This window comes from Papio anubis, chromosome X (genome assembly GCF_008728515.1).
Source record: "Papio anubis isolate 15944 chromosome X, Panubis1.0, whole genome shotgun sequence".
Taxonomy (NCBI): domain Eukaryota; kingdom Metazoa; phylum Chordata; class Mammalia; order Primates; family Cercopithecidae; genus Papio; species Papio anubis.
In genome coordinates this window covers 121,391,978-121,418,709 of record NC_044996.1, presented here as the reverse complement: position 1 = coordinate 121,418,709, position 26,732 = coordinate 121,391,978, and the positions used below count along the sequence as shown (strand labels likewise).

Genomic DNA, 26,732 nt, shown 5'->3' with positions numbered 1-26,732 from the left:
CTCCAGCCTGGGAGACAGAGCGAGACTCCGTTTCAAAAAAAAAACAAAACAAAAGGAAAAAATATATATCTCCAAAAAAATTAGCAGGGTGTGGTGGCGGGCACCTGTAGTCCCAGTTACTCGGGAGGCTGAGGCAGGAGAATGGCGTGAACCCGAGAGGCGGAGCTTGCAGTGAACTGAGATCGCGCTACTGCACTCCAGTCTGGGTGACAGAGCTAGACTTGGTCTCAAAAGAAAAAATAAATAAATAAAAACAAAAATAAATAAATAAAAGTCAGGTATAATATGCATTTTGCCAAATATACATTTACTTCATACAATGTTTTCAATAAAACAATAATTGTTTTTTAAAAACCAAAGACCAAAGAAAGCAGTTTCAACTATTTAAATCTTCGTATCACTGAAATTCAGAATGACAAATGTCAGGCCTTATCTGTTAACATGTGCAAAGACCATCAGAGCTAGTAAAAAATACATGCCATAGACATTTCCGTAAGTAAAAACTGAAACTGTAGTCTAGTTTTAAAACTAGGAATCCACTATAGATCAAATGAGTCATTAAAAACCCTTAAATAACTATGTCAAAAGGACAAGATCCTTAAAATTTCAATTTGATTATTTCAGTGAAAACCCAAGATTTGTGCTTTCATATCGAAGTTTTCCCACACTTTATATATATTTTTTCAGTGCCATTAAATTTCCTAGGCTATGTTTTCTTTTTTTTTGGGGGGGGGGTAGGGAGGAACAGGTTCTCACTTTATCACCCAGGCTGGAATGCAGTGGCACAACCATGGCTCACTGCAACCTCGACCTCTCCGGCTCAAGCAATCCTCCCACCTCAAACTCCCCAGTAGCTGGGACTCCAGGCATGCACCACCACAACCAACTAATTTTTAAATTTCTTGTAGAGACAGGTTTGCCTATGTTGCCTAGGCTGGTCCCCAACTCCTGGGCTCAAAGGATCCTCCTGCCTAGGATTCCCAAAGTGCTGGAATTATAGGCATAAGCCACCCTTCCTGGCCCTTCAGCTATGTTTTGCTCATGTAAACACTTAGAATTTTTACAACTCTGTAACATACACCTGCCCCTTAGGCTATGTTTTGTTAATGTAAACAGCTTAGAATTTTCATAGCTTTGTAACAACTTCTGAATGACCCAGGCTGGGCCACAGGTTAACAGCATGCTTCTGGCACTTTAGGGTCTTCTCCCTATTCTATTAGCTGTAACAGGAAGTCCCAGATTGGGAAGCAAGCTGCCCTGGCTTTCAGCCTAGACAGTGCCACTTGGTCTGGAATAAGATCCTTAACCTTTCTGTGCCTGTTTCCTTATCTACAAAATGGGGATAACATGTAGATGCTACCTGTATGTACAGTAGAGCACTCAGTGCATGACGTAGCATAAATGTATGTGTGTGTGCGTGCGCGCACATAGTGTTCAGATAAAGAGTATTGCTGCCTCTAAGGAACTCAGGAAATTTGGAAGCCTTGGCCTCTTCAGGGATGGTTCCACAGAATACTTAGTACAAAAATTAAGACAATCTGGCCAGGCACGGTGGCTCACGTCTATAATTCCAGCACTTTGGGAGGCCGAGGCAGCAGGATCACTTGAGGCCAGCTCAAGATCAGCCTGAACAACATAGGTGAGACTCTATCTCTACAAAAAAATGTTAAATATTAAAAAAGAAAAAAAGTATACTAAAAAAAAGAAAAAAAAAGTTAAGACAATCTTATCTTAACCTAAGGAGAAAATCCAGTAGAGCACTACATAGATACCGCAGAAGGATAAACCCAAAGATTTCAGCACAGCTAGAGCACATGACTTGAGTCCCTAGAACGAATGGGGGCTTTTCCTTGGGTAAAGGCAGAATGCCCCCTTCCCTACACTATTAAGTCACTGCTCAAATCTGTTACTACAAAGGAAGAATTAAGAATCTCCAGCCAGATACGGTGGCTCATGCCTGTAATCCCAGCACTTTCCGAGGCTGAGGTAGGCGGATCACCTGAGGTCAGGAGTTTGAGACTAGCCTGACCAACGTGGAGAAACCCCATCTCTACAAAAATACAAAATTAGCCGTGCGTGGTGGATCCTGACAAAAAGATGCTATACTCAGTAACAGTTATCTTCACCAGCCAATCCACAGAATCATCAGGTAGGTTAAAGTTCATTTAACACTAACTGTACATAACGTTTCTAAAGGCTAGAAATCTGGGAGAAGGGTTAAGTATGTGAGAAAGGCTATTTACCGTATGCACATTCAGACAGTTTCTATTGAACAACACATCTTAACTTCTAGAGCAGGGCTGTGAGATAAAAATAGAATCTGAGCCACAAATGTGAGTCAAAGATGCAATTTTTACATTTTCTAGTAGCCACATTTTAAAGGTGAAGTTGATTTTAATAATATAGTTGTTGAACTCAATATATCCAAAATATAATCTCAACATGTAATCAATGTAAAAATTATTGAGGTAATTTACATTCATTTTATCATCTTAGTCTTTGAAATCTCAATTCAGAGTAGCCACATTGCAAGTGTTCAAGAGCCACAAGTGACGACTATATTGAACAATGCAGTTCAAGAGTCACTGACACTTTAGCTAGTTTTAATCCCAATACATTAAATGGAAGTGTTCTAAATCAAAAAGAGGGAGGAGATTTTAGGAATCGAAAAGAAACCTAATACCGAATAGTATGAACAAAATTCTTGATTTTAGTCCTAGAATTGGGCTACTTCGCTTCATAATACAAAGTTCATAGAAACTACTTAGCTACTTTGATTAGAGTAGTTTTCCAAGTTTTTCTCTGGCAGTCAACATTTTCCTGTAACTGTTCCTGAAAAACATGGTGCTAAAAAGATGTGTTAGTAGGAAATAAAGGGAATAGAAGAACTAAGTTAACACCAACACAAGGAAGTTATCAGAGACATCCAGAATGTAGGACACACTGAGGCAACTGGTGGTCTGGTCTCAAAAAAAAAAAGAGCGAAGAACTGTTCTAGATGAAGAAAGATTAGATAACCATATTAGGGTCTTGCTAATTTTCCTAGGTAGAATAGTATTTTAGTATTGTACTTAAGTAGGAAAAAGTTCTTACGCTTAGGAGAAGCATGTTAAGTATTTAGGAGGAGGTGTCATGATATTTATAACTTATTTTCAAATGTTCGACCCAGAAAAAAATCGATATGAAGCAAATACAGCAAATGTTAACAGTTCTTGAATCTAAGTGATAGCTGTACAAGTGGTCATTATATTATTTACTCGACTTTTTGTATGTTTGAACATCCTCATAGATTAAGAGAGACATAGGCCAGGCATGGTGGCTCATATCTCCCAACACTTTGGGAGGCCAGGTTGGGAGAATCACTTCAGGCCAGGAGTTTGAGAACAGCCTGGGCAACATAGTGAGACCCTATTTCTTTAAAAAAAAAAAAAAAATTTTGTTTTAATTAGCCAGGCATGGTTATGCATACCTGCAGTCCCACCTACTCAGAGACTGACGTGGGGGGATCACCTGAACCCAGGAGAGGGAGGCTGTAGTGAGCCATGATCGTGCCACTGCACTCCAGCCTGGGTGACAGAGCGAGACCCTGTCTCCAAAAATAAAAACAAAAACAAAAACAAAAAACAATTATCTCTCTGTGGCTAGGTCCTTACTAAATTTTCCTAAGAAAATAATTCCAGAAGGAAGCCTTAACAACATGTTTATTCTGATAACTCCCAATGTCTGGCCAATGGGTAATAACCACCTCCTATGCTGCACATGCCAAAGGAATCCACCAGTAGTTATAACTGACATTTTTTACAATTTGCAAAATTACCTGATAGTCTAGTGTTAATTTTCAGCTACTGTCACTTTTGTTTGCCTTGAACTGATCACTGGACTGTAAGAAGGCTTTGAAGCTCAGCACTTAAAATAATTTACTATGGCCGGGCACGGTAACTCACGCTGTAACTCACGCCTGTAATCCCAGCTACTCAGGAGGCTGAGGCATGAGATTCGACTGAGCCTGGGAGACAGAGGTTGCGGTGAGCCGAGATAGCGCCACTGCACTCCAGCCTGGGTGACAGAGCGAGACTCCATCTCAAAAAAAGAAAATCTACTGCTATCAATTATCTATCATATTGTCTGACAAGAGGGAAAATCTCACCTTTTATTTCATAGTACCTTCCATCTAGACTGAGGCTGGAGGGGTTTTGTTCTAGTAGTGGGAAAGAATTTGCATTTAATGTATAAAGACAAAACAGGGGCCAGGTACAGTGTCTCATGCCTGTAATCCCAGCAATTTGGGAGGCCGAGGCGGGTGGATGACTTGAGGCCAGGAGTTTGAGACGAGCCTGGCCAAGATGGTGAAACCCCGTCTCTACTAAAAACACACAAAAATTAGCCAGGCGTGGTGGTGGGTACCTGTAATCCCAGCTACTCGGGAGGCTGAGGCAGAAGAATCGCTGGAACCCAGGAGGTGGAGGCTGCAGTGAGCCGAGATTACACCACTGCACTCCAGCCTGGGCGAGAGTGAGATTCCATCTCAAAACCAAAAACCAAAAACCAAAAAAAACCCAAAACAAAACAGGATTCCCCAGGGAAAGAGAGCAATAAAAACAAAAGGAAAAAAAAAATCAAAACATCAGAGACAAATGATTTACATAATTGATGTGGGGCTGATTATCACTAAACCAAAAATAATTAAGAAATATATTCTTGGCCGGGCGGGGGGTGGCTCATGCCTGTAATCCCAGCACTTTGGGAGGCCGAGGCAGGTGGATCATGAGGTCAGGAGTTCGAGACCAGCCTGGCCAAGATGGTTAAACCCTGTCTTTACTAAAAAACACAAAAATTAGCCAGGCGCAGTGGCGGGCACCTGTGTAATCCCAGCTACTCGGGAGGCTGAGGCAAGAGAATCGCTTGAACCCGGGAGGCGGAGTTTGCAGTGAGCCGAGATCGCACCACCGCACTCTAGCCTGGGCGACAGACAGAGCAAGACTCCATCTCAAATTTTAAAAAACATTATATATATATATACACACATACTTTAGTTTCAATTATTTTTGCTATATCAACACATTCTGAGAATAAAAGATAAAAATCCACAAAACTGAATTCTCAGTTTCACAGCATTTTGGAGGAAAAAAAATGTCAGGCTGCTGTTATTCAAAGGCGCAAATGGGTTTATTTTTCAAATGGCATAAACAACCCTCCTTTGCAGATATTTTTATAACCAGGTCTAATAACTAAAGCTGAGGAACTATTTAACATGAAAGGTGACCGACCAAGTTTTCAGTGTGCTTTCTAGAAAAAAGAGAAGATGCAAGAAGTAAACAGAGCCCCAGAGGTAACCATGTGATTAGAAACCAATTAAGTTATTAAGCAATTACTAAAACTGCTCTATGACCTTTGGGCAAGAAAGGATCACAAGTGAAACTCTGATATAAAAATGAACATGCTTACATGCAAAAAAAGGGCAAGGCTGTTTCAGAGAAAGACTATTTTTAAGAGATGGTAAAATGTGCCCAGGGATGGTTGATCAATGTAGACAGAGGATTTATAGTCTACTTGTTTAGAAATGCCAAAATGATGTTTTTAGACACATAACATGTTTTCATTGTCAAATTTAGTTACTATTCACAGTAGAACAGGGAAAACCAGAAAGTAAGAGTAGGGAAGAAAATCACCATTAGGGCCTACTGGTTTTCAAGAGCTATTTTGTATGTCCTTGCTATATTTTAGAAGAATAAGAAACTCTATTAATGTATACCATGCAGAACTCTTCTCAATGCCAATTTCTGCATGTATTACTTAAATTTATTTTTAAAAAGAGATCTAGTCTGACTCGGTTCTGATTTAATTTGTGAAATGAAAAGCTACAGCAAACATGTAATATTTTGCATAAAATAATTATGCTTCAACTTTAAAAGTACTTTTAAAATAAAACTATTCTACTACCTACGTGGTTTATCTTTCACCCACAAAATGTATTTTAGAAAACCTAAATGCACAACAAATCAGGCTTCTTACACATAAAGTACTCTTATAAGTTATTCATTCTTGGCTCCTAACTAAGTCTGTGAATCTTATCTATAAAGACATACACTGCCTTAACTAAATGATGAGTACCGTCTATTGCTTTCAAACACACTAACCTTCTCAAAAACGCTGGTTGGGGTCATCAAGCAAAACCGGATATTCTGAATGATGGTATCGGTATGTCTCCAGCGTCTTCTATCATGCCGCAGCCAAGACTGCACAGCCTCATACAGCTCTATCTCTGGGAACCTGCTCAGATGATCATTATCCAAATAAGACATGAGCTTCTCAAAGCTCAGATAGGACAGAAAGTCAGGCCTAGACATGAGTGGCACAAAGTTGTCTAGCAGAAAGGCGTCCAACTTCTCCCTGACTCCCTCGATGTTTACGCCGAAATCATCTAAGAGTCTCATAATTTCTGCACAATTTTCTAGGCAGATCTTCGCTAAGAGAAAAGAGCAGCAGAACTTCACCACTTCTATAAGTTGAACATACATGGCTGCCTGAAGAATCTCATGAACGGTATTCATACTCAGCTCTATAGTACCGTAGTACATAAATTGCAGGACGTGGCTGAAACCAGTAGCTGTTAGACCTTTTAAATGAATTTTGTCCTGATCTCGTTCCCTCATGTCTGCAGTAAACATAATTCTGAAGTAGTCACTCTGGGTGGCCAAGAGTGCTTTATGGGCCTGGAACTGATGATCTTCAATAACCAGAGTGACATCAAGAAGCAATCCCTCCTCATACAGTGCTCTGAACCCAGCAGAGACACTGGTGTCATGGATGGAGGAACAGAATCCTTCCACGTCCCCTGCCATGAATCACCTGGAAAAAAAGTAATCAAAGACAACAATGTTAAACACTTCCATGCATTCAGAAGAGAATATTAACTTGGAGTTTTAACGATTTTTGCTATTATCTCAATTCCACTACCTAAGTCCAAAATGTACAAGTCCTTTGGGAGAAGACAAACTGAAGGTTTGCAGACTAATGTTTTTGGCTTTCCTACCTAAGGAAAAGAATCTATTAAAGATACATCAATAGTTCATGCCTGTAACCCCAGCACTTGGGGAGGCCAAGGCAGGAAGATCGCTTGAGCCCAGCAGTTGGAGACCAGCCTGGGCAAGATGGCAAATCTCTGTCTCTACGAAATAATAATAATAGTAATAAAAAGTAGCTGGGCGGCCGGGCGCGGTGGCTCAAGCCTGTAATCCCAGCACTTTGGGAGGCCGAGGCGGGTGGATCACGAGGTCAGGAGATTGAGACCATCCTGGCTAACATGGTGAAACCCCGTCTCTACTAAAAATACAAAAAACTAGCCGGGTGTGGTGGCGGGCGCCTGTAGTCCCAGCTACTCGGAGGCTGAGGCGGGAGAATGGCGTGAACCCGGGGGGCGGAGCTTGCAGTGAGCCGAGATCGCGCCACTGCACTCCAGCCTGGGCGACACAGCGAGACTCCGTCTCAAAAAAAAAAAAAAAAAAAAGTAGCTGGGCATGGTGGCACACTGCCAGCAGCCCCAGCTACTTCAGAGGCTGAGGTGGGAGAATCCCTTGAGCCCACGAGTTTGAGGCTACAGTGAGCTATCATAGCATCACTGCACTCCAGCCTGGGCAACAGAGCAACACCCTATCTCTTAAAAATATGTACATATGTCGGGCAAGCGCGGTGGCTCACACCTGTAATCCTAGCACTTTGGGAGGCTGAGGTGGGTGGATCACCTGAGGTCAGGAGTTCAAGACCAGCCTGACCAATATGGTGAAACCCCGACTCTACTAAAAATACAAAAAGCAGCCAGGTGTGGTGGCATGCACCTGTAGTCCCAGCTACTCAGGAGACTAAGACAGGAGAATCGCTTGAGCTCGGGAGGTGGAGGTTGCAGTGAGCCGAGATCACGCCACTGCACTCCAGCCTGGGAGACAGAGCGAGACTCCATCTCCAAAAAAAAAAATAAAAAATAAAAATAAATAAATATATATATACACATAAAAATATATATGCGCGCACACACATATATATGTCAAACAATGGTAAATTGTTATCTTACAAATAATATATGCCTATTCCATTGATTTCATACTGTTAATCAAATATACTTTAAATATGTTCCAAAATTAGCAACATAAAAAGGATTTCACAGCCAAACACTAAATTATGAGAAAAGAGACAAAAATGAAACTAAAAAGTATACCTGAAAACTCCTAGAAATTTACCTAAAGGAAATATTCAAATAAATAGCCAAGTTGTACATATAAGGTTTTTCTATCTAGGCTTATTATTAAAAAATTAGAAACTATTCAAAAGTCCAATAACAAATTATTAAAACATGATATGGTCCTACAATAAATTACTTTAACAATTTAAAATGATGCCAACAGTTTAACTATTTTTACAAAGAATATTTACCAGATGTTGTATGGAAAAAAAAGCAAGTGACCGCAGTATACTGAGTACATCTTCAAAAACTAAACACACATATTATTTGTTAGCTGAGAAAAAGTCTGGAGAAATATGTACCAAAATAATGTCCCTGGGTAGTGGGTTTTCAGGAGAGGCTTTCTTTTCATTTACCTCATTACCCTTACTTTGAAAAACAATAATGATGTGATGCATATATATTTAAAAATACAAATATATAATTTTAAAGGAAATTAAACCAAATCTTTCCGTATCAGAGAAATGAAGGTGAAACAGCAGAGAACTATAATTAGATCTCTTAAATACAGCAGAATAAACTAATTCAGTCTACTTTTTTGTTTTTTTGGGGACGGACTCTAGCTCTGTCGTCCAGGCTGGAGTGCAGTGACATAATCTCGGCTCACTACAACCTCTGCCTCCTGGGTTCAAGCGATTCTCATGCCTCAGCCTCCCAAGTAGCTGGGTCTACAGGCACCTGCCACACATCCAGCTAATTTTTCTATTTTTAGCAAAGACGGGTTTCGCCATGTTGGCTAGGCTCGTCTGAAACTCCTGGTCTCAGGTGATCCATCTGGCTCGGCCTCCCAAAGTGGTGGGGTTACAGGCATGAGCCACTGCGCCCAGTCACTAATTCAGTCTACTGGGCTATTTATGAAGCAAATTAATTTTCTCCTTTTTACATACCCCCTCCCAGGCCATCTATCTTCTTAATTCTCATCCTTACACACCTCCCAGCTTCTTCCCCAATGACCCATCCTCCATCCCTGAATTCCCTCCCAAAACTTTCCACTGTGCCCCGTGGAACCTTACTTCAATGTAAACAAACTCCCCTACATGCTCAGGTTGGTCACAGAAAGTTCCCTCCTCAACTTTATTTAAATGAGACATAGTTTTCCTAAAAGTCACAGCTTCCAGGCCTCCTGCCTCCAACCTCTATCCCTACTCCCACGCATGTTAGGAAAAAAAAAAAAAAGCTGTTAGAGCTTACAGACCTACTTTCCAAGCTTTCTCTCTCTTAGCTTTCTATTGTTCTTTTTCTAAAATCTGGCCTTTTGTTCAGATAAAAATTCATCTTCTGTCACCCCTTATCACTTCCATACACATCTTCTGATCAATCACTCTCAAACATTTGATGAAGACTTCAACACCTGAGCCAGGCACGGTGGCTCACATCTGTAATCCCAGCACTTTGGGAGGCTGAGGCAGGAGGATCACTTGAGGTCAAGAGTTCAAGACCAGCCTGGGCAACATGGTAAAACCTTGTCTCTACTAAAAATACAAAAATTAAAGGCCAGGCATGGTGGCTCATGTCTGTAATCCCAACACTTTGGGAGGCCGAGGTGGGTGGATCACCTGAGGTCAGGAGTTTGAGACCAGCCTGGCCAACATGGTGAAACCCCATCTCTACTAAAAATATAAAAATTAACCAGGCGTGGTGACCGGCCCCTGTAATCCCAGCTACTCAGGAGACTAAGGCAGGAGAATCGCTTGAACCCAGGAGGCAGAGGTTGCAGTGAGCCAAGATTGCGCCACTGCACTCCAACCTGGGCGACAAGAGTGAAACTCCGTCTCAAAATAAATAAAATAAAAAACAAATACAAAAATTAGCTGCACATGGTAGTGGGTGCCTGTAGTCCTAGCTACTCTGGAGGCTGAGACAGGAGAAATCTCCTGAACTCAGGAGGTAGAGGTCACAGTGAGCCAAGACTGCACCACTGCACTCCAGCCTGGGCAACAGAGCTAGACTCCATTTCAAAAAAAAAAAAAAAAAAAAAGGCGGGGGCAGGTGCAGTGGCTCATGCCCGTAACCCCAGCACTTTGGGAGGCCTAGGAGGGCGGATCGCCTGAGGTCAGGAGTTCAAGACCAGCCTGGTCAACATGGCAAAACCTCGTCTCCACTAAAAATACAAAAATTAGCCACGCGTGGTGGCTGGCACCTGTAATCCCAGCTACTTGGGAAGCTGAGGCAGGAGAATCGCTGGAACCCGGGAGGCGGAGGGTGCAGTGAGCCAAGATCACGCCACTGCACTCCAGCCTGGGAGACAGAGCAAGACTCCATCACAAAAAAAAAAAGACTTCAACACCTGGCTAAGTCATCTTTCACACCTCTTCAATGTTCACATAAGATCACCCATCCAAAAACTGTAAGTCAAAACTACCTGACCATCTCAACTGTACAACCTCCCCACTTATTCCACTGCAAACCCTACTCCCACCCCACTTGGACCTGTCCCTGATCCAGAACTGGTCTACATCTGAAATCTTAACTGTCAACTTCTCACTTAACCCTCCTACTCTCCTTTCACTTGGTCTATCATCTAACTTTACCCTCTGTCCTTCTCCAGTTTAGACCTTCCCATATCAGAGCAACCACTTTCTTTTTTTTTTTTTTTTTTTGAGACGGAGTCTCGCTCTGTCGCCCAGGCTGGAGTGCAGTGGCCGGATCTCAGCTCACTGCAAGCTCCGCCTCCCGGGTTCACGCCATTCTCCTGCCTCAGCCTCCCAAGTAGCTGGGACTACAGGCGCCCACCACCTCGCCCGGCTAGTTTTTTGTATTTTTTAGTAGAGACGGGGTTTCACCGTGTTAGCCAGGCTGGTCTCAAACTCCTGACCTGGTGATCCACCCGTCTCGGCCTCCCAAAGTGCTGGGATTACAGGCTTGAGCCACCGCGCCCGGCCCAGAGCAACCACTTTCTAACTAGGGCCTTCATCCCTTAACTCTTTGCCTGTCCTCCATCCCTGCCCTGCTAAACAAAAACTATGCTGACTGACCCTTTGATCTTGGGCCAATCTTCAGTGCCTCTGGGCAGTTTCATCCACCGAATAGTTGTGAGGCATTCCCTGCTGATATAACACTGATGCACTATGAAAGATGTTCCCAAACTAAGAACAACAGATATGGACAAATCTCTGGGATACTGCAGCCATTTTTTAAGCACCTTCTAGAATACCTCATGACTTGGGATCATATGTTGGAGGTATTTGCTAGAACACGATCTATAAACCACACCAGCCTAAAAGAGCACTAAGGATGTGGCAGCCAACATCTACGGCTCTGAATTTCCACCAGTGACACTGCAGGACCTAATCTCCCAAGTTCTGTCCTTCCCCTGGTTAGGTGTTTGGATGGATCCCGAGCCGTCCAGAGAAGCAGCTGGCACTGCAGTCAACTGCTGTCACTTGTTCTACCTCCTTTTTCAGGGAGGCTGTCACTGCCAGTGTTACCACTCTGTCAGTGCCCTCCCATTTCATTTACTAAAAGGAAGAGCCCTTCTGTGTGCCAGGTACTGTGTTAGGTATGGAGGTAAGTGCCATTTGGGAATCCCTCTGTACTCTGGGTTTGGCTGAGCCCTCAGTTGCCGAGAAGGAAAAGGTGGCATCTATGTACGCACTAAAACGATGCCACTTCTCCACTCTCATGAATAAACTATCACTAGATTTACTACTTTGTTTTATCAATATGTTGTCCATGATACCCTTTATTCAACTTCCTGACAGATTAACTCATTTATTCAATAGTTATCCCAGCCCAAAGTCATCTCAAAACAAAACAAAACAAAAAACCCTTTCTAATAAATAAGAAAAGGCAGGCATGGTGGCTCATGCCTATAATCTCAGCACTTTGGGAGGCTGAGGTAGGAGGATTGCTTGAGGCCAGAAGTTCAGGACCAGCCTCGGCAACATAGTGAGACAGTCTCTTTAAAATAAAAAAAAAAAGCGGGGGGGCGGGGGGCCAGGCACTGTGGCTCATGCCTGTAATCCCAGCACTTTGGGAGATGGAGGCAGGCAGATCACAAAGTCAGGAGTTCCAGGCCAGCCTGGCCAACATGGTGAAACCCCATCTCTACTAAAAATACAAAAATTAGCCAGGCGTGGTGGCACATGCCTGTAACCACAACTACTTGGGAGGCTGAGGCACGAGAACTGTTTGAACCTGGGAGGTGGAGGTTGCAGTGAGTCAAGATTGTGCTACTGCACTCTAGCCTGGGCAACAGAGCAAGACTTCGTCTCAAAAAAAAAAGAAAAAAATCTGGGCACGGTGGCTCACATCTGTAGTCCCGGCTACTCGGGAGGCTGAGGTGAGAGAATCACCTGAGTCCAGGAAGTTGAGGCTGCAGTGAGCCATGATTATGCCACTGCATTTCAGCCTGGATGACATAGTGAGACCCTGTCTCAAAAAAAGAAAAAAGAAAAAGAGTATAAAAGGATAAAATGCCAAAAACATTAAAACGGTAGAGCAGGCCAAGTGCGGTGGCTCACGCCTGTAATTCTAGCATTTTGGGAGACCAAGGTGGGCGGATTGCTTGAGGTCAGGAGTTTGAGACCAGCCTGGCCAACATGGCGAAACCCTGTCTCTACTAAAAATACAAAAATTAGCTGGGTGTGGTGGCAGGTGACTGCAATCACAGTTACTTGGGTGGGGGGAGGCTGAGGCAGGGGAATCGCTTGAACCTGGGAAGTGGAGCTTGCAGTGAGCTGAGATTGTACCACTGCACTCCAGCCTGGATGACAGAGCAAGACCCTGTCTCAAAAAAATAAAAAATAAAAAAATGGCAGATAAATAAAAATAGGTAAATAAAAATAGATAAATAAAACAGGTAGTTTTACTTTTATCCCTTCCTATTTGCTAATCTGTGTTTTCTAATCTATTTCCAATAAAAGTGTATTATTGCTTTTTAAAAAGTTCATAAAAATCTCTTTAAAAGACCCTAATTGGTCCAATTCAGAGGTTACATTCTAGTCCCCATTTCCCTGGATCTTTCTGTAGCATAAATTATGCTCAGCTCATCACACTCTCAGCTCCATGATACTGTGTTCCTGATTCTCTTCCTAGTCCTGGGCTGCTCATTTCTCAATCTCCTTCATGATGAGCTCACTTTTCTTGAGCTACCCTTTAAACATTCCCCAGGATTCTGTTCTTGCCTCTTTTCTCATCTAAATACTATGTCTCCCTAAATGAGCTCACCTAAATCCATGGTTTCTACTTATATGCTCTTTCACCAATACCTTGATAATCTCTGTCCAGATCTCCATCCTTACTCCAGTCCATATATATGTGGAATCAACTGCCTAGCAGACACTTCTGGGTGCTCCATTTTGGGATGATCCCATTTTGACATCTCAAAAGCAACATGTCTAAACAATCATAATTCTATTCTGCCCCCACATCAGATTTTTCAGTATTCCCCATCTTCTCAAGAGGTATTTGAGGTTCCCTCTTTCCTCCCTTCTCTCCCCTAACCTACCTTTAAGTCCTACTGATTCTACCACATTAAAGGTTCACTTATCTAAGACCGCAAAGTATGTAAAAGATGAAATTAATAACAAATTTTTATTAGTACTCCATTAATTGAAAGCTGTATCATTTCATTTGGAAAAGTAGAACACAAGAGGGCTATCTATAATGTGGGAAAAAATAAATTCTGGAAACTATAATCAATGCTTGGCAAAACACCTTTACTAATACATTTAAGATCAAAGTAAGCTACAAGTTTGGTCTTGTTTATCTGAACTACTGATTTCGTTTTTAGAGACAGAGTCTTGCTATGTTCCCCAGGCTGGAGTGCAGTAGCTATTCACAGGCATGATCACAGTACACAACAGTCTTGAACTGCTGGGCTCAAGCGATCCTCCTACATCAGTCTCCTGAGTAGGCACGCCACTGCATCCAGCTTAAAACTTTTTTTTTTTTTTTTTTTGAGATGGAGTCTCACTGTGTTGCCCAGGCTGGAGTGCAGTGGTGCGATCTCCACTCACTGCAACCTCCAGCTTCTGGGTTCAAGCGATTCTCCTACCTCAGCCTCCCAAGTAGCTGGGGTTAGAGATACGTGCCACTAGGCTCAGCTAATTTTTTTTTTATTTTATTTTGAGTAGAGAAAGGGTTTCATCTCGTTGGCCAGCTGGTCTCGAACTCCTGACCTCAAGAGATCTGCCTGCCTGGGCCTCCCAAAATGCTGGGATTACAGGCATAAGCCACCACGCCCAGGCTTGAATTATTTTTAAACGTAAAATTTATGAGCTTAGAATTTTCCTACATACACAAATGCATACTGGGAACAAAAGGAATCTCATACAGTGTGGTGTTTGAATAACCAGTCTAAGAGGGCTATCAACATCACACTAATTACCAGTTTTCCAAATAATTAGAATAAGGCTGGGTGTGGGGCTCACACCTGTAATCCCACACTTTGGGACGCCAAGGCGGGAGGATTGCTTGAGCGGAGTTTTAGACAAGCCTAAGCAACATAGTGAGTTCCCATCTCTAAAAAAAGTAGTAATAGAAAAAAAAAAAAAATAGAATTAAAAACAACAAATTAAACCGGATGAAAAATTTGACATTACATTTTTTTTTCAGGATCATTATGGTCACCAACGATCACTCTGCCTTGTCATGCTGTATTGGTCTGCAGGGAGTGGTGGCTTGTGCCTGTAATCCAAGCAACTCAGGAGGCTGAGGCGGGAGGATCACTTGAAAGAACAGCCTGAGAAACAAAGATCCTATCTCTAACAAAATTTAAAAAAAAAAAAAAAAAAAAAAAAAATCTGCCGGGCACAGTGGCTCACACCTGTAATCCCAGCACTTTGGGAGGCCGAGGCAGGCAGATCACAAGGTCAGGAGATCGAGACCATCCTGGTTAACACGGTGAAACCCCGTCTCCACTAAAAATACAAAAAATTAGCTGGGTGTGGTGGTGGGTGGCTGTAGTCCCAGCTACTCGGGAGGCTCAGGCAAGAGAATGGCGTGAACCCGGGAGGCAGAGCTTGCAGTGAGCCGAGATGGCGCCACTGCACTCCAGCCTGGGCGACAGAGCGAGACTCCGTCTCAAAAAAATAAAAAATAAAAAATAAATAAAATAAAATAAAAATAAAAATAAAAATAAAAAAAAAATCAAATGGGCATGGTGGCATGCACCTACAGTCTCAGCTACTCGGGAGGCTGAGGCAGGAATTTCAGGCTACAGTGAGCCATGATCATGCCACTGCTTTCCAGCCTGGGCAGTAGAACAAGACCCAAATCTAAAAGAAAAAATAAAGATTTATTGGTCACATTTAATGAAGATTTAATAATAGAAGGCTGGAATATTAGTGTTCATATACTTGAGAGTAAACTACTTTGTGTTTCATTAATCTGTTATTTTGACAATGCCTAAAAATACCATACTTCATGTCAAAGTCACCCTCTCTGTTCAACAGTTAATCACTACCTGAAAAGGTCTAAAACAGTTAATATTCACATTTCTGAAAAATACTCCATCTAAATTTATAAAAGGAGAAACTATGCTTTCTCAAAAAAACAAAAAACAAAAAACCAACAATCAAGGTTCCAGATACTTACTATGGTGGAAATATTATAAGGCAGAGAAGCAGCGGGGGAAAAAACAGGAGGAGGACGAAGAGGATTGGTAAACTGTGAGTCAAAAGACCCCAAAAACATATGTAAAGACAGCTCCTGCCTGAGTACACAGCACTCTCCTCTGGGCACCCAGCCTGCCGAGAGGGATTCCTAGCAGGCAGCCTCCCACTCTGTGATCCTGGCCACGGTCACTCATGGTCATACAGGAGTGGGAAATATGAATCAAGATGAACAGAAACTTAGCAAAGGCGAGGGGAGAGAAGAGAGAAACAGAGAAAAAGAGAGAGACGTGTATTGACTGTGTATGACGGGAACTGGAACATGTCAAAGAGCAGCTGTGGGCACCCACTTCTGTCTGCCATGTGGGCTGAAGATCAGAGAAAGGCAGTCAACTGAGAAAGAATAAAGCCAAAAGGAGGACAGGGAGCGTTCCTGAACACCTCATTCTCCCAGTCGCTAGACCCAGTTCTATGTCTGCCCTTGGGTTCTGAGAGAGCCTTACATTCTTAGAATAAATTCTTCCTCTTTACTACCTTAGGTTGATTTTTCCTACTTATAACCAAGGGTCCTAACTAATAGTTTTAGAACAGAAATACTATGTTACTCAAACTTTCTTGGCCTTCTCTCTGCATCTGTAAAAACAAGAGCACTAGACATAATCTCTAAAATATTTTTAGTCCTAAAATTCTCATTCTTTTCATATGATTTTGTAAATATGCAATGCACTAAATACGCATGCCAGTTAAATAAACTATAGTTACTTTTAAAGTATCAGCAATGCATTTGTGAAGTTTACCTGATCTAAACAGACTTCTAAAACTAATCTGCGATAGCCGAGACATATGCAGTAACTTATTTTCTACCTAAAAAGCTCAGTGCATTTATTGATAAGACTAACAACTTTAGAGCAGCAGCAGTATTTTACTTTTATGGTAACCGTGTATTAAGTAGAAAACAGTGAAATACTCAGTGATTAAGTGACTAACATGATAGTCTCTAGACGGAAGTAGTAAGTAAGGGTATAGGTCTGGAGTCAGATGCCTAGGTTTGAAGCACGGTTTTACCTCTTATTAGCTCTGTGACATTGGGGCAAGCTACTCAGCCTCTCTGTGCTCTAAAATGTAAAATCTGGACCAGATGCGGTGGCTCACGCCCGTAATCCCAGCACTTTGGGAGGCCGAGGTGGGCAGATCACCTGAGGTCAGGAGTTCTAGACCAGCCTGGCCAATGTGGTGAAACCCTGTCTCTACTACAAATACAAAAATTAGCCAGGTGTGGTGGCTGGCACCTGTAATCCCAGCTACTTGGGAGGCTGAGGCAGGAGAATCGCTTGAACCTGGGAGGCGGAGGTTGCAGTGAGCCGAGATCAGTTCATTGCATTCTAACCTGGGCAACAAGAGTAAAACTCCATCTCAAATTGATCAATTAATTTAAAAAGTATAAAATTGAAAACTTTAAAATTGGGGTACTTCAGGCCAGGCGCAGTGGCTCACACTTGTAATCCCAGCACTTTGGGAGGCCAAGGCAGGTGGATCACAAGGTCAGGAGATCGAGACCATCCTGGCTAACATGATGAAACCCCCGTCTCTACTAAAAATACAAAAAAATTAGCCTGACATGGTGGCGGGTGCCTGTAGTCCCAGCTACTCGGGAGGCTGAGGCAGGAGAATGGCGTGAACCCGGGAGACGGAACTTGCAGTGAGCCGAGATGGCGCCACTGCACTCCAGCCTGGGTGACAGAGTGAGACTGTCTCAAAAAAAAAAAATTGGGGTACTTGGACAGGTGCGGTGGCTCACGCCTGTAATCCCAGCTACTCGGGAGGTTGAGGTGGGAGAACTGCTTGAACCCACGAGGTGGAGGTTGCGGTGAGCAGAGATCGCACCACTGCACTCCAGCCTGGGCAACAGAGTGAGACCCTGTCTCAAAAAAAAAAAAAAAAAAATTGGGGTACTAATATTAATAGAACCTACCTTACAGGTTGCTGTGAGGATTAAATGAATTAAAGGATGTAAAGCACTCAGAACGGTGCATGGACCTTAAGTACACTGTAACATTAAGGCTTATTATCATGCCCCTTCATGTTGTGCTACTAGAGCCAAAATAGTAGGCCTGATCTAGTTAACTCTGAAGAAACTCCCCAGCCCACCTTTTGAGTATAGTTTCTCAGGACTCAGGACCCAGGTCAACTCTAACTCCACAGATAAAGACTGTAATGTCCACGGGTGAACTGACTTTTTATTCAAGGTCATAGAACTAGTAGTTAGAAATAAAGTTAAGACTAGATTCTAGCGTAGGCAACATATCAAAACCCTGTCTCTACAAAAATTATCTGGGCGTGGCAGTGTGTGCCTGTAGTCTCAGCTACTTGGGAGGCTGAGGCAGGAAAATTGCCTGAGCCCAGGAGGCAGAGGTTGCAGTGAGCTGAGATGGTGCCATTGCACTCCAGCCTGGGCAACAGAGTAAGAGCCTGTCTCAAAAAAAAAAAAAAGATTAGATTCTATTTGCAAAAAATACAAAATAGTGTGGTCGGAAAGAGCAAAACCTCTGAAATCAGAGTGCTTACTAGTACTTACTGTGTGACCTAGAGAAATGTTGTTAACTTCCTAATCTTGGTTTCCATCCATACATTACTAATAATCATCATCGTCATCTTATTATCAAGTTAGGGTGGTGAATAAATGAATTAACGTTAAGTGAGAACCCTCAATCTCCTCTCTACCAATCCCATGCCTCCCTAAGGTTTATCATAATGCAGATTGATAACAGATCTGGGTCAGGTGTGGTGGCTCACGTCTGTAATCCCACCACTTTGGGAAGCCAAGATGGGCATATTACTTGAGCCCAGGAGTTCGAGGCCAGCCTGGGCAATGTGGCGAAACACCATCTCTACTAAAAACACAAAAATTAGTCAGATGTGGTGGTGTGTGACTGTAGTCCCAGCTACTCAGGAGGCTGAGGTCAGAGGATAAACTGAGCCCGGGAGGCCAAAGTTGCATTGAGCTATAATCCACCAGTGAACTTCAGCCTGGGCAACAGAGTGAGACCATGTCTCAAAAAAAAAAAAAAAAAAAAAACAAAAAAACTGTGTACGTAACTCTTTAACTGGGTGCAGCAGCCTCATGCCTGTAATCCCAACATTTTGGGAGACAAGGCATGAGGATCACTTGATACAGGAGTTCAAGACCAGCCTGGGCAACGTGGCTGGACCTCTTCTCTACAAAAAAATTTTTTAAAAAATAGCAGAGCTTGGTGGCATGCTCCTGTGGCCCCAGCTACTTGGGAGGCTGAGGCAGGAAAATCTCTAGAGCTGAAGATGTCGAGGCTGCAGTGAACCACGATGAAGCCACTGCATTCCAGCCGGGGCGACAGAACAAGGCCCTGTCTCTAAAAAGAAATGTAAGTACAGAATTACATCAATTTAAGGAAGAAAACTATTATAAGAACTACTTTGCAATGGCAGAGACAGCGGCGGCAGCAGCAGCATGCTCAACAAGAAGTGCGTAGCCCCATTCTCCCAAAAGAAAACGAATCATTGTAAAACACAAAAACCTTAAATAAGAACTCTTTAAATCAGTGAGTGCTGGAGGAAAAATTTAAGAGGCTTTGAGAAAAAAACATTTACTGACAAAATGTTCAATGTACAAAAATTCTGTATCCTTACTTTTCACATATAGGTTTATCAACATTTTATACATGGCCTTCAGAATTTCAAATGGTAGGGTTTTTTTTTCCCCAAGAGGGGAACCAACCTAAATTAGACCAAATGACAAAGCACACTTATACTACCAGGAAAGAAATACTGAAGAATGTATCTTGTTTCATAAACTTGGTACTGACTAAATAAAAGAAAGCCTCACATTTTTGTGCCTAAGAATGAACAGTATAGGGATTCTCAAAGCATGATCTGGGGACAAGTGAATCCAGTTGTCCTAAAAGATTCCAGTCCCCACTAAAGGGGCTTCCCAATGTCAAAATTATTATCAAAATAATTTTTTTAAAGTTATTGGTCAGCCAGGCACGGTGGCTCACATCCACGATCTTAGCACCTTGGGAGGTAGAGGTGAGCTGATCACTTGAGCTCAGGAGTTCGAAACCAGCCTGGTCAATATGGTGAAACCCTGTCTCTACTAAAAAATACAAAACTTAGCCAGGGGTGGTGGCATGTGCCTCTAATCCCAGCTACTCAGGAGGGTGAGACATGAGAATTGCTTGAACCCGGGAGGCAGAGGTTGCAGTGAATGAAGATTGTGCCACCGCACTCCAGCCTGGGCGACAGAGCAAGACTCCTTCTCAAAATAAATACACAAATAAAGAATAGTTATTTGTCTTTTTCACTTTCATTCTGTTTTCCAGAGGTTTACACATGGTATGTGATATTGCAACAGACTGAATGCAGAAGCTGATGAGAAGCTCATTGGCTTTTATTAAGCCAGACATTAAAGAGATTTGCAAAAATTTAAAACAATGCTAATCTTTTCACCAAGTTCTTAACTGTTTTAGAAAAGTTATTCTTCATAAAAAAAAAAAAAAAGTTATTTAGGTTACCATGTAACAGACCTAAAAAGATTAAGATTCTATTTCCAAAAAATACAAAATAGTGTGGTCGGAAAGAGCAACACCTCTGAAATCAGAGTGCTTACTAGTACTTACTGTGTGACCTAGAGAAATGTTGTTAACTTCCTAATCTTGGTTTGTATTTGTTTATTTTTTGAGACAGTCTCACTCTGCACCCAGGCTGGAGTACAGTGGCATGATCTCTGCAACCTCTGCCTCAGGGGTTCAAGCGATTCTCCTGCCTCAGCCTCCTGAGTAGCTGGGACACAGGTGCCCACCACCACGCCTGGCTCATTTTTGTATTTTTAGTAGAGACCGGGTTTCACCAAGTTGCCCAGGCTGGTCTTGAACTCCTGGCCTCAAGTGATCCACCTGCCTCGGCCTCTCAAAGTGGTGGGATTACAGGTATGAGAAACCAAGCCTGGCCCCCACTAATTTTTTAAGAGTAAAAAGAAGTCCTGAGACCACAGGTTTGAGAACTGAAAGTATAAGAGATAAGTGACCACACACATGCACGCACAAACCTCAACCTCTTCCTACTCCTACCTGTGCCCTGGAAGACTATTACTGCTATTTATGTCACAGAAATTTTGAACACTTCAAACTCTCTAGTGACCAGTAAAAAAAGAAGTTTGGTGGGGGTACAACTGGACAGGAAATTAAAGGCAAATAAATTAAATGCTTCCTTTTCAGTTATAAGGCTGCCATTCTGATGTGAAGGCAAAATTCTAGGCAATTAATTAAAAGACATTTCAAAATTAACCTCTATGTTTATGCCATAAGCAATAATTTATTGCTTTCACATTCCTTCCACAGCTGCTTGAAAATTCATACAAAAGCTTAACGTATTCAATGCAAAAGCTAGATTCTCAGAGGTTGATATACTTATCTTCAATGAAAAATTTAAATAATTTCATACTATCTTCATCCCCAAACTGGTCTCCTACCAAAATTGATGCCTATGCAGAAAATGCCACAGTTGCATACTGAAAAGAGAATGCAAAGGCTTACTACGGATAAAAACAGAATTAATTTCTGAGTCATAACATTTCTCACTTCTGTAACCTATAAAGCAAAAAAATGTAAATTCGACAATCTCAAAGCAGCCAACTTCTCAACTCAACATACCAATCTAAAACAAAAGACAAATTTAAAGACAGACTAAATTTTTAGCTCTATTAGCGGTCACTTTACTCTCAATACACCACTCAAATTGAAAACTCACTTTAATATGGGAGGAGCAGTTGTGTAAGTTAACTTTAATGTGTTTAATACTGGAAATTCTTGCTTGTCATCAAAATATTTTTATAACTCAGGACCAAACTGCAAATGACCATTTAACTAAGCTATTAGGAGGGCCCTGGGTCCTCCAGCCTCCAGACTGGCACCAAATTACTTCACTTTTCAGGTATGTTTAGCATTTAGTCATCCTATAATACAAGAACCCTTATAAGAAAAAAACACTCGTGCATGAATGCTATTTTTCATCAGAAGACTTTAATTTAATGCTTCTCTGCTTATTCCACACTGTGACTAGTAGTAGTCCAAGAGTGATGTCATGGAAAACAGCTTCCCTTAGCCTTTAGAGATTGGATCCAGTGAGAATTCTAGGAAAAGCCTCTACTGGGGAATAAAACCCCAAATCATCTAAGTTCTATTCTAATATGAAATCACAAATACTGTAATGTTAGCCTTTCAGTTCCTCATAAGAATTATACAACCAAACTAAATATTTTGGAAGGTCTTGCTGTTATGATATAGATTTCCTGCAAATCATTAAAGTCTATGATATATATCATTAACTAAATTCAAAGATCTTATCAGAGCAAAGAATATTTTTTTCTATCCATTCTTGTATGCTTCAGTGATTGAGCCTGATGGGTTTTAAGGGTCTTACATTAAAAACAGAAAACCTGACAACATATTTTGCCTTTCCTAATTTCTTGTTTCCAAAGTTAAAATTTCAAATTCTGAAAAGGCCTTCCACTTTTGGACCAGCAGCAATACAACATATACCCTTGGCAGAGATGAACTATGAGAGCCTTTCCAATGATTCTTAAAATGGCAATAATAATAATAATCTTATATTACTATCTCCCTTGGTGCTGCTGTTCCTTGAAAACCAGCTACACTCCCAACTTAAGGCCTCTCTACACCCTGTTCCCTCCGCCAGGATCACACTATCCCCAGATATATATGGTTCCCTTAGGGTCTTTTGTGTCATTTCAGTGAGGCCTTCCTCAAACACCCTCTTTTAATGTTGCAAAACTCCGTCTGCCCCATCAACCAGACAATCCCCATGCTCCTCCACTTTATTTTTCTCTGCAGTATACTAAATGGCAATACAGGCTATCCATTTTACTTAGTTTCCTTTCTGCTTCAATTTGGCGGTTTCGCTTCATTGACTGTTATATCTCCAGCACCTAAAACAGTGCTTGGCACATAATAAGTGCTTAATAAATACTTGTTGGAAAGACGGATAAATTTAATCCTCACAACCTTCCATGTTTGGTATCCATCCCTGACTTAAAGATGAGAACATCAAAGCTCAGAGGTTAGGTAACTTGCCCAAGGCTATATAATTATTAGAAAGTTGTGAAGTTGGGGTCCGCCTGACTTCAGAGCCTTCCTGATTAAACACTGTTCTACAATGCCTCACCCATTGCTCCATCTTTCATTTCTCTTCCATAAAAACCACATGAGATATAGCACTCCAATTCAGAGAAAATAGATGCTAATAAAGTAATTCACCTCCTCTAAGCTAAAGATTCATTCTCCTCACAGTTAACATTATTCACTCTCAAAACATTTGCACTGGGAAAGGCCAGGCTTGACAACAGGCCACCTACATCATTTGCGGGGACTCTTGTTCAAAATCAGGGAAAAATGGCGTTAAAAGGCTGGGCGATGGCCGGGCGCGGTGGCTCACGTCTGCAATCCCAGCACTTTGGGAGGCCGAGACGGGCGGATCACTTGAGGTCAGTGGTTCGAGGCCAGCCTGGCTAATGTGGTGAAACCCCGTCTCTACTAAAAATACAAAAATTAGCTGAGCATGGTGACGCGCATCTGTAATTCCAACTACCAGAGAGGCGGAGGCAGGAGAATAGCTTGAACCCAGGAGGCGGAGGTTGCAGTGAGCCGAGATCGCGCCACTGCACTCCAGCCTGGGAGACAGAGCAAGGCTGTCTCAAAAGAGAAAAAAAAAAAAAGCTGGGTGCGGCGACTCCCGCCTGTAATTCCAGCACTTTGGGAAGCCAAGGCGGGCGGATCACTTGAGTCCAGGAGTTTGAGACCAGCCTGGCCAACATGGTGAAACCGCGTCTCTACCAAAAATACAAAAATTAGCCGGGCGTGGTGGCATGCGCCTGTAATCCCAGCTACTCAGCAGGCTGAGGCCCAAGAATCCTTTGAGGCCAGGAGGTGGAGATTCCAGTGAGCGAGGATCGCGCCACTCCACTCCAGCCTGGGCGACGGAGCAAGACTCTGTCTTAAAAAAAAGAAAAAAAAAAAAGTCGTCAAAAACAGTAAAATATAAAGCTTTTTCCTTTTTTCTGTATCTCTCGACTATTTCACGGCGTTTTTTTTGAGACGGAGTTTTGCTCTTGTCGCCCAGGCTGGAGTGCAATGCCGCCATCTTGGATCACCAGAACTTCCGCCTCCCGGGTTCAGGAGATTCTACTACTGCCTCAGCCTCCAGAGTAGCTGGAACTAGAGTAGCTGGGATTACAGGCGTGAGCCACCACGCCCGGCTAATTTTGTATTTTTAGTAGAGACGGGGTTTCTCCACGTCGGTCAGGCTGGTCTCAAACTCCCGGCCTCCCAAAGTGCTGGGATTACAGGCGTGAGCCACCGCTCCCGGCTCTCATGGGTGTTTTTTACATTTTATGTTTAATGTCGTTCTGAGTAAAGGAAAATTAAAAATTTAAATTAGCATGACTTTTACCATTCACCCTTATACTGTACAATCCCAGTTTTACATGCAGATTATTAAACCAAGTGTGGGGCCCTTCTGAACATCCATGAAGGCAAGCCTGCCCTGGTCAAGGTTAGGTTTCTGAGATAACCCGACTCGAGGTAGAGAGAAGGTCAAACCTTCAAATTCCCAATAAAGCAATGATTTGTCAAAATTTTATCTTCAAGTTAAGTGATAAATCCAATCTATAAAACCAACCACTTTGAAGTAGGCTCTTCCTTTTACTATGTTAATCCTGTCCAACTTCTATTATTCTGCCTTTTTACAAAACACAAAAGCATACTCTGAAAAGACAACTGATATTGGACTAGACGATCATAAATTTAATAAAACACCTAACTACTCAAAACCATTTGTTAGCTAAAAATAACAATGTACCCAAAAATGCTTCTTTTTCACTTTTTGTGGACCATTTAAGCCAAACCATACTATGTTTTTGATGTGCCAAGTAAAAATGATCCATACTGATCTGTTACACATATAAATTCTGGCAAAATAAATTCAATTTTCAAACCACAAATATTTACTATCCTATTCTTTCCCCAAATTAATCAGCAATGAAGAGTGCAAGTTAACATCCTCTACCACTGATAAACTGTGACTGTAAGCACCTACTACATGTGATGATTAAAAATGAGAATCAAATTATATAATTACATTAAGTGCTAAAAAGTTGAAATGTTCTATACATTTCTAGATCTATTAAGGATTACTGAAACATGAATGCATTGATAAGCTCTTAACCAATTTTCAAATTAGTAGAAGTATTAGAGCATCCTGCTCCCTAGATATGAAAAACAGGCATTAAAATTAGGGTATGTATGTCTGCAAGGCATTTTCTAAATTACCACTTAATCAGATCAACAAAGGCAAACAAATTCGGAAAACAGAAAAGACTAAACAAATGTAAGGTGTTAACTAAATATTCAGAGTAAGAAAAGGGGCCTAAAGCGGCCTAGAACGATGAAAAGCAAAGCGCCTACAGTAACGTTACATTTGAATTAAAGAATACCGTTATTTAAATAAGCAGTTAGCACTTCGTAGGAGGAAGGCCAAGCAACGTGACTATTATAGATCTATGGATTCACAGCACTGCTTTACTATTATTCCGTACTTATTTGCTTTTATTTGTAATATAGAAATAAAGAGGCAGCAACAGTTAGCCACTACATTAACCACTCTAGCAAAGGTTACTTTAAAAAACGGCCTTGAATTCTTACAATACTCTACAGTTAAGGATTATTTTCACATATATGACCTCATATAGTCCTCTCAACCCTGCGATGTTGGTACTACCGACTATATTTCATAGATAAGAAATCGAGGCTCGGTACGCGATTTTTTCTCAGAGTCACCCAAGTCGAACCCAGACCTTCCGATTCCTAGTTTTATGCCTCGCATTTCGCATAGTTCTATTTCAGGCATAAATTGAATTGTTAAAGGGAAGGAACGGGTTAGGGAAAAAATAATCATGGTACCTGCAGCTGTGTGCTGCAAAAAATGGCTGAATTATGCTTCTTCCTTTTTCTTTCTCGCTCTCTCTGGGAAAAAAAAAAAAAATTACATTTCAAACAATTTAAGTAAACTCAAAGACAAATGAGGTCCCGGCGTCTACCCAATGTTTGACTCGGGTCCGCGTAGAGAGGGCCGGCGAATTCGTGCCTAGCTCGGGGTCGCGGGCGAAGCCCGGGCTCCGCAGGCCGGCGGCCAGGGGCGGCTACGTACCTCGGGGGGTCCTGTCCAGCCTCTAGTGGACGGCAGTCTGCATCAGGAAGAACCGGGCCGGCGGGCCGATGGGTGGGCGGTCGGGCGCCGGGACGGCACTCGGCAGGCTTCTCGGACGTCTACGAGCGGCCGCTGCCGGCACGAGCCGGGTCGCTCCGGCGGGGCACTAGCGTGCTCGCCTGCAGCACCCTCTGGATAAGTCCTGGGAAAGAAGACAGCGCTGAGTCGCGAAACCAGACAGTCGGGCTCCGCACGAGGCGGCGCGGCGTCGGGGCCCGGACCGACCTTGCCAACGCCGGGGGCCTCGCAGCACCCGGCGGGGCTCGGCGGGAGGGCCGACTGGGGCCGCGGGCGGGGGAAAGGGCTGGGGGGCAGCAGGCAGAGACAGAAGCACCAGAGAAGGTAGCGTCGAGGACGGCGTCTCCGAGCTTCTGCCCCGAAGCGCGCCGAGCCTCGGGATCACCCACGCCGGGGGTGGAGGAAGGCGGGAAAGGGGCGGGGAAGGGGCGGGGCGTGCGGGGCCACGAGCCGGGGGCCGCTCCGGGCCGCGCGCCCCCTGCGGGCCGCGGGAGCCGCCCGGGGCCCGCCCAGGGAGGCGGGGCTGGCCGGCACGGGGCCCCGTGCACCGTCGTCTTGACGCGGAAGCCCGCCACGCTGGGAGAGAGGGCGGAGGGTGGGAAGCCGTT

General features: G+C 42.8%; 1 protein-coding gene across 2 annotated transcripts in view; it reads right to left on the bottom strand.

The window, feature by feature from the left end:
• The window catches only part of KLHL15 (kelch like family member 15), a 47,191-nt gene extending 20,688 nt beyond the window's left edge, over positions 1-26,503 (bottom strand). The window contains exons 1-3 of one of the 2 annotated variants that reach the window (XM_009197345.4): positions 26,047-26,503; positions 25,800-25,862; positions 6,138-6,849 (exon numbers count right to left, since the gene is read on the bottom strand). In XM_009197345.4, coding sequence (XP_009195609.1) covers positions 6,138-6,842 — 705 coding nt within the window. In that variant the 5' untranslated portion in view covers positions 6,843-6,849; positions 25,800-25,862; positions 26,047-26,503. The remainder of the gene's footprint in view (positions 1-6,137; positions 6,850-25,799; positions 25,863-26,046) is intronic. The other variant, XM_021932793.2, reaches the window with a different exon arrangement.
• Between the last annotated feature and the right edge of the window lie 229 nt (positions 26,504-26,732).